The 8,421-nt window shown below is 43.5% G+C and overlaps 1 protein-coding gene across 1 annotated transcript; it reads left to right on the forward strand.

Annotated features, from left to right (window-relative positions):
• The first annotated feature begins 692 nt into the window (after window positions 1-692).
• On the forward strand, window positions 693-7,482 carry LOC142960712 (uncharacterized). Its single transcript, XM_076102693.1, has 7 exons — window positions 693-862; window positions 1,638-1,695; window positions 1,877-1,955; window positions 2,935-2,998; window positions 3,320-3,809; window positions 6,049-6,186; window positions 6,943-7,482. The coding sequence occupies exons 1-7, from the start codon at window positions 729-731 to the stop codon at window positions 7,480-7,482; spliced, it is 1,503 nt and encodes a 500-aa protein (XP_075958808.1). The 5' UTR covers window positions 693-728.
• Window positions 7,483-8,421: the final 939 nt, after the last annotated feature.

Here is an 8,421-nt window from a genome sequence, read left to right on the forward strand (position 1 = left end):
ACTGCCAAATGTGAAATTGTCTGGCAAGCAGCAAGGAGAAGCAAGAAAGATGTTTCCGTCTGCTCGCTCTGCATTCATACTCGTCTCCTTCAGTGTTTCAGGTTTCTCCGCCTGCTGGCATGTTCAGCTTTGGATGTGACTCATTGTACCTTCTCAATATGCATTTTGTTCTTGTTTGATTGGAAATATGCATTTACACAATGTGCATCGCTGCAGCTGCTTGACAAACAGATCAGCCCTCAGTGTTCAGATATATTTTCTGCTTTATTCAAAGTGTTACATGTAGAATAGTTGGATTACTTTAAGTACTAGTTCACTTTTATGCTATGCAGACCCGGATTTCTGCAAATTGTTGTTGGTGAGCAGGTATCCGGTTGAAGTCTAAATAAGTGTGACACAATATCTCAGTAATCCATCAAACAAGGTAAAGCGGAAACGCATGCCGGAGGCGTAATGTCTGTTCACTTCACTGCTTCTGTGCTGGACAGGAATTCTAACTTTTCCTCTTCCCAAACTGCTCCTTCCCTTCACTGTGAATATGTTAACTTCTGGTTCCGCTGCTTTGTTAACCTACTTAACGTTTTGGTAAGGGTTAGATCATTTTTGTAATTAAGCACCGCTCTGTGCCTTGTCGCTGCAGATCCCAGTGAGACCGTGGCTCTTCCCTGCGTGGATGAGTTGTAAGTGTGTGTGTGTGTGAGAGAGCAAGCGAGCGTCAGCGCTCCCACATGGCCTCCATGCAGGACGGGCTGAACTTCACGGCTCCTCCCTACGGCAAGGTCCTGCTGCTGGGTGCTATCGCTGCTGCCTCAGCCTTTGTTGTCACGATCCTCATCGTAGTGCTCTGCGTGGGCTGCCAGAGGTGAGGCACCGTGCACACACACACACACATGTGCTCATTCACACATGCAGCACCAGTGGTGGAAGAATTCCTCAGATACTTTGCTGAAGCAAAACATACCAATACAACAATGTAAAAATACTCCATTACAAGCATGCATTAGAAATCTTACTAAAGCAAATGTAAAGAAGTATTATCAGCTAAATGTACTCAAAGTAAAAGGTACTGCAGTAAAATGTCCCCTATGACCAGTGGTGGAAGAAGTATTCAGCTATTTTACTTCAGCAAAAGTATCAATACCACAGTGTTAAAATACTCTGTTACAAGTCCTGCAGTCACAATCTTACATTTAATTGATGCATTCATGTGTACATCACTTTATTGCTGCAGCTGGCAAAGGGGCTGATAACTACTTAACATGTACTATTGTGGAGTTTAACCTATAATAATACATCCATTAGTTGAAATATATTTTGTATCTAAAATCTGAATTTGCTCTGAAATGTAGTGGAGTAGAAGTATAAAATAGCTTAAAATGGAAATGGTCAAGTAAAGTATAAATACTTTTTACTACAAAAATGTACTTCAGTACAGTACTTGAGCAAATAAACCACAACTGGCACGCAGATATGCAAATATTCCCGTAATGTCTTTCTCTCAAACACACACACACACACACACACACAAGATGACTCAGACACACATGGACAGTGACTCCAACTCTGCACGCACACACACAAGTGCATCACTGTAGTAAGTGTCAACCTGTGTGACAGAGCGGTTGTGTTTACCACAGGAAGGGGAAGACACACAATGTTCCCGGTGAGGGTGGAAAGCACCGTCTCATGGACATGGTAGGTATCAGCTCCTCCATGTTTTGTTTGTGTTGCAGCAGAGGTAGCTGAAGCAACTCAATTGACCAGGGAACAACATAATTCAGAGAACACCTCTTCAGTCTTAATTAGTTTTTAACTGGACCTCTGTGTGTGTGTGTGTGTGTGTGTGTGTGTGTGTGTGTGTTGTGTGCGTCATCAGGGTATACTCAGGCAGTCGAAGCTGCGGTCCATCAGTAAATCAGACACTGAGATGAACAAGATGAACTGCAATGGCAAAAGTGAGTGCATCTCTCGCATATAAATCCTGACCTGTGCTCTGAACGGAACCTGGCTGTCGTCTGGTGAAAACCTTGCATCTCCTTAATGGAATTAAACAGTCTGTTCTTGTTTTAGCTGCATGACAAAGCACCTTTTCCATCATCAAAGGAGATATTAGAAGAATTGAAGTTGAAAGTTGCAGTGGTGGCAAAAGTACTCAAATCCTTTACTTAGTACTAAGTAAAAGTACTACATCATGGTCTAAAAGTACTTCAAGTAAAACACCTGACTTTATCACTAACAAATACATGTAAGAGCATTTTAATGTTGAAGTTTAATGTGCAGCCAATTTGAGATACTTTGTATACAGCTGGATAGATTAGAATAGTATTGCATCATATTATGTATGCATGGTTTGTTGAATGTAAATGTAACCAGTAATCAAATAAATTGTAGTACAAAGTACAATATTTCCTTCTTAAATGTAGTAAACTATAAGTATAAAATAGCATAAAATGGAAATACTCAAGTAATATATAACCTCAAAATGGTGCTTAATGAAATGTACTTGTATTCCACCACTGCAAGCATTTCATTTTCAGTTTGTTTGATGGCATGAAAATCACAAACAGCTGAGATAAAAGGTTTTCAGAAAATGGTGACAACTGAAAATCAATAAGTAAATATAGCGGCAGATGAACACTACAAATATATGTAACTGAAGCATATTCTGATTTGTTTCATCTTCATTCATGATTGCCAGACTTGGCGTCCATTACAAACCCCTAATAATGCAAATAAACATTTAGGGTAAACATTTAACATTCGCATCATGTAACCGCACACGTTCCTCGGTGTTCTCCGTATCTGATTCGGCCCTAAATTCATGCAAAACCCTTCTGTAATTTACCCTAAAACAGAATTCACATTACAATAACAACTCGTTTCCACTGGACTGCTCAATCTTGATTTATAAACGTGCATATCTCTCTCTCAAAGACAGAAATCAGAGGAGCCAAGACAAGTCCTGGAGCTCCATCGCTGACAGTCAACAGGGAGCTGTGTTTGTGGGCACTATGACAGTAGCCCGAGAGGGTTTGAAGAAACATAAGCATATGTCTTGCTTCATACTTGTCCTGCTTCCACTGCAGTGGAATGAAGTCAATTTGGACACGTTTTCTCAAACAGCTATTCCCAGTTTACTGTCAGCTCCAGATTTTCTATTGCTACCAAGAGAGAGATTTATTCATGTTCACAAATGTTTGTCCAGTACAACGAGAGTAAACGTATGTGAGTTCTGCTTTATGGTGGGCATCCGCCTGAATCTGCCTTTCAGAGGCATCAAAAAAAGAAAAAGGTCCCGCATGGGCTGTCTGCCCCGCAGGTCTAACTCTGACCTTCGTTCTCAAGGCAGGCAGCTTCCCCAGATTCCCTCTGGAGAGGACGGAGAGCACACTTACTCTGAAGTGGGTCGAGGCTCCTCCACCACACGTACTGATGATGCCCTGTACGCCATGGTAGGCAGGGCCGGGCAGACGGACACCCCGGCCCCTCCGGCCGTCCCCGCCAACACCCCGGCGCCCCCGGACCCGGACGGTGACGTGGAAGGAGGGATGCCCGAAACCGAGTCCGAGGTCATGTCTCCCCCTCACCCTCACCCTCCGGAGACGGCCGAGTACGCGTGCGTCAGGAAGCTGAGGAAGGCCGAAAAGGCTCCCCAAAAGAGGGACAGCGGGACGGATATGGGGGAGCCGCCGGTGCCGCCTCCACGACACGCCCCGCCGTCACATCCGGCCCCTCCTCCGCCACACCCGCACAGCACAAAGTTGCCGCGTAGAAACGTGGACGCCTTCAATGTCCCGGCATTCCCAAAGGTTGGTAGAGTAACTTTTTATTTGATGATTTAAAAAAATTGTTTACAAAACAGTTCTTGAGCTTTAAAGTTCATACATTTCATATTGTGCAATAGTGTGACAGTAAAATCAAGGTGCACTTACGAAAAGCTTTTCTCCAGCGCTTTCAGCTGCATCTCATCTCCATGACAACTGGGCAAACTCCATACGCTGATGAAGACCATGAGATGCAGTTGAAAGTGGAAAAGCTAGTAAGTGAACCTTATATTAAGATTGTTGAAGTACAAAGAAGTTGTTGTTTGGGGTGAACTTGGTTTTAACATTGTGACATTTATACACACAGATTATCTTTTTAATGGGAGGAGATTAGAATCAAGGCAGAAAAACATGAATTCTCACATAAATAACACGTAAAAAGAAAGATGGATATTCATATAAAGAGGTGAACTTGTATTTGATGCCACTCAAAACAAAGGTAACTAGAAAAGATGCTCTGCAACAACCACTGCTGTACAGGCAGCAACATATGCAGGCGATTGTTTTGAAGTCATCTTTTAACACACTTCATGCAATCTCGCCATTAACTAAATTAAACTCACCGAGCTGTCTGCTTGCGTAGCAGAAGCCGAGCTGCAGAAAGGTAAAGCATTGTGTGTACAGGTAGTTTTGTCACCGTTTAACAAAACAATCAGAAGTGAGCCAAATAACAACCAGTGATGTACACATCCGATGGGCTGTAAGGTGACGTTCAAACACAGTTCATTCAAACTCAAAAACAAGCGGCGATGTATGCAGGCAATCGGCTCAAAAGTCGTTGTTTAAAATCATGTCATACAATCGCTCCAAAATCAAAATTAAACTCACCAAGCTGGCTGGCCGCGTAGCAGCGACTTGAGTTGCGGTACAACAGTGTGTGCACTGCTAGGATCCATGATCCTCCCGGTGGAGATAAACAACTACGCATCTTTGTGATCAGCCCTGGACAGCATCATCTCATGATGTTGCGGAGGTGAACAGGATTCAGTTTTATTGGGATGAGGCTAAAGTGAAGAGGTGATGACCTGAGGGGGAGATGGAGATCACAGCTCAGCAGGGTTGCTAGAGGTTCTACCAGGGGTCTGACTGGAGCAGCAGAGGCGATCATACAAAGCAGATTAAGACGTTGCACCGTGAACAATAAATTAAAGTAATATATTTACAACTTAACCTTACAAAATACAAACGAGTATCACCTGATCCAGATTAAATAATATGCAGCATAAACTGAAGAACTCCCATACAAAAGCAAATTCAACACAGAAGATCTACCCACTCTCCTCTCTGTTCGCCTAACAAGGTAATTGACATCAGCTGGAGTCCTGTGGCTGCTTCCTCAGGTGTGCGCACCACGAAATTCCGAGTGATGAATAAGGAGTACCCCAAAATAAAAGCACAACACAACAAACGTCCTTCCTGTATTTGTCTATTTTGTCAGACTTTACACAGACAATGTGTCTTTTGTCACCTTAGTGAGGGGGAAGCTTCCCAGCTCCCTCACGCTGCTGCAGAGGATCCACACGGTTGTTACCGTGCCAACGCTGCAGTTTTCGCTGCACTCGGCGTCATCATGCACGGTCTTGTGATACGTTTGCACTTCTGTGGTCCTTACTTTGAAATCTAGGCAGTGAGCTGTGTGTATTTGTCGAATATTTCTTGGGGATAGTGGGGTGTTTTTTTTCTGCTCGCAGGGGTGTCACCTCCCCCGTACGTCCGCAGCAGCAGGAGTGTCGGCAGGATGCCTGCTCGTGCTGTGGACACAAGGCTTTGTGTTCCCCTCCAGGTGACAGTGGGGGACCATTTGCTGCCCTGCGTGAGGTCAGCGAGGTTGTGCTATCTGCTGTGACCCGAGTTCAGCAACACGCACAGTTCACAGGCTTACATGTGTATACACTGTCTGCTTGCAGGGCTGTTCGCCACTGAATTTCTTGTGGATGACGCAACATGTTGAAATTGAGTCATCCAGAATAGAAGCATGTGGTTTCTCTCGCTACAAGGGCCACATTTCAGGGAAAATCTATTCAATACTGTATGTAATCCATCCAATAGATTTCTAACGCTCACTTATGCATGTTTAAAGTGGTTAATTTGTCTTTTATGAACCCCATCAGGTCTGTTTTAAAATGCATTTTTTTTATTTTTTTTTAATACTCACAAATACTCATAGAAGACATGAACATGTGACTAGATTTGCCCCAAATGTAATTTGTGGTTCTGTTGTCAGGAAGTGATGTTTATGGGCAACGGAGAGCAGTACATCTGGAAGCCACCAGAGGATGAGGAGATGCTCATGCACCAAAATAAAGCCCTGGTACCGTTGGGTGCTCACACAGTGGAGAATATACAACCATCTGCTGCTGTGGTGAGCGACGACTCTTCAGTCTGTGCATCAACCGAGTTTATTTGTTAAATGACTGTGTTGAAGCTCCCTGATCACAACGTTCCCCTTAAATTTACTATGAGGTAGCTTTAATATGAACGTTTCTACACATTGTTTTACAGTTTACCAATTCTGTATCTGCTTGACCCAGCACTCCACTCAATTATATCACTATTAAACTCAGTTTGTGCCTCTAGTGTAGAGTATTACCAGTGGGTTTGAGCTATATATATATATATATGCATTCGCTTTTGTGAAAAATAAATTCCTCGGGATCTTTTAAAAACCCAAGAGGTTGTTTCACAAATGTGGTATCTCATTTCATGAGGTATCTCAAGAATCCTCAAAGAAATATTCAGTTTCAAAATAAAATAGATTAAACATAATTCAAAAATAGTAGCCAAAAATGATGTAAGTCCTTGCTCAATTCGTTTGATCGTTGTATTACCATTAATCACTGGTCTATATTGTGTTATTTTCTATAGTGCATAATGCATTTATTTTTTTGTTGTGTTGTAAAAAAACAAACAAGCAAAGGGACATGTACCTGTAAGAGTCACAGTTTGAGAAACTGTTTATTTATTCTCTTTAGCTTGCAGCAAACAGAATATTTAAAAATGGTTAAAGGAATAATTCGATGTTTTTGGAAATATTGCATCAGCACAAAAACTCTGAAGTGAACTTCCTGAAAGTGTTTTCCACAGTCCATAATCTCAGTAATGTTTTGTTTGACTGCAGGTGGCTGAGATGTACTCGAAGGTGTGTAAACCAGGAAAGAAGAAGCGAGCTGTACCCGGGTCTCCCCCAGCCAATCCTGGCTTCCGGACCTTGGGTCGCGGTGACCGGGACCGAGACCGGGACGGGGGGTTTAGTGTCGTGGTCAAACCCCAGACGTGGGCCCTTCAGGAGGGCAAAGCCATTGGAGGGCCCCTCGACGACCACTGCTACGAGTCCATCGGGACAGAGGAGTGCGATCTGGCCTATGAGAACATGGAAGGTGGAGGCGCCTGGAAGAGAGAGAGGCCCCCCAACACGTGTGCCACCCTGCGGCCGAGGAGGAAGAAAGCCCAGCAGCCCTTGCAGCAGCAGCAGCCCCCTCCGCCGCCGCCCACGCAGCAGACCCCCAAGTTACAGCACCTGCCCGCTAAAGCCCTGCTGCTGCCGGGGGAGAACCTGTACGAGAGCATCGGCGACCTGAAGCAGGGCTCCGCCACCTCCAGCACCACCACCATCTTCACTTTCAACGACGGCATGGAGATGTATGTGACGGGGCTCTGAGGCAGCGGCTGCACTGTGACCCCCTAACCTTCCAACACAAGGAGCTGAGCTAACGCCCCAAGGAGTGATGGCTGAGCCCCCGTCATGCTCACCCGCACATACTGTTTACATTCAAGTCATAACAAAATGCCTCTCACAGGCTCATCAGGCCTTGGGGCAATAATGTTAATCTGCTATGACCTGGGCTGAACACAAAGTCCGATCTATAAACCTTAAAAGGAATCCAAAGGTAGTGAATATTAAATGAGCACAAGACCATTGCAGAGTGATCTGTAGGTAACAGTAGCAGTTCTATTTTACTGATACATATGTGCAAAGCACAATAAAGTAAACAAGCCTAAATTCTTCCTCAATTCTAGCGGGTAAAAAAAAAGGTCCTAGCAGGACTCCTAGAGGGGCAAGAGGCACTGCATTGTGTGAAGTATTTTGGTAGCACTTATCATGAACAGGCCTTCCCTGTAGTTGGTCAAGATGTGATTCAGGGCGGAATTTAAATTATATAAAGGAATGAATTACTAATCAAAGTACTTGAAAGCTCAGGGACCAAGAGAAACAATTATGAGAGTATTATAATAAAAATTGCACACATTTTGCATTCTTCCTAAAAGCTTCGACTAATTTTAGAGCATCATCGTGTTTAAAAACCGACCGGATATTTCACTCGTTTTGTTTCATCCTACATGGACTGAACACCGTCTCCACTGCCATCTGTAAATGAAGTGTTTTACTTTGTTGATCCTGTTTCTGCACTTTGCCTGCTACAAGTTGCATGCTAAAAAAAGTGAGAAAAAAAAAATCAAACTTAAAACTAAAAACAAAAAAAAATATCAAGCACTGTCATGTGGTACCTCTATATGAATGTTATTTTTTCTATCGTCGTTGGTTGTTTATTTATTTTTTAGTGCGTTGCTTTATTTCTCTGTAGAGCACAAAGCCAGT

The sequence above is a fragment of the Anarhichas minor genome, unplaced genomic scaffold (genome assembly GCF_050575085.1).
Source record: "Anarhichas minor isolate MPS153535 unplaced genomic scaffold, ASM5057508v1 ptg000003l, whole genome shotgun sequence".
NCBI lineage: Eukaryota > Metazoa > Chordata > Actinopteri > Perciformes > Anarhichadidae > Anarhichas > Anarhichas minor.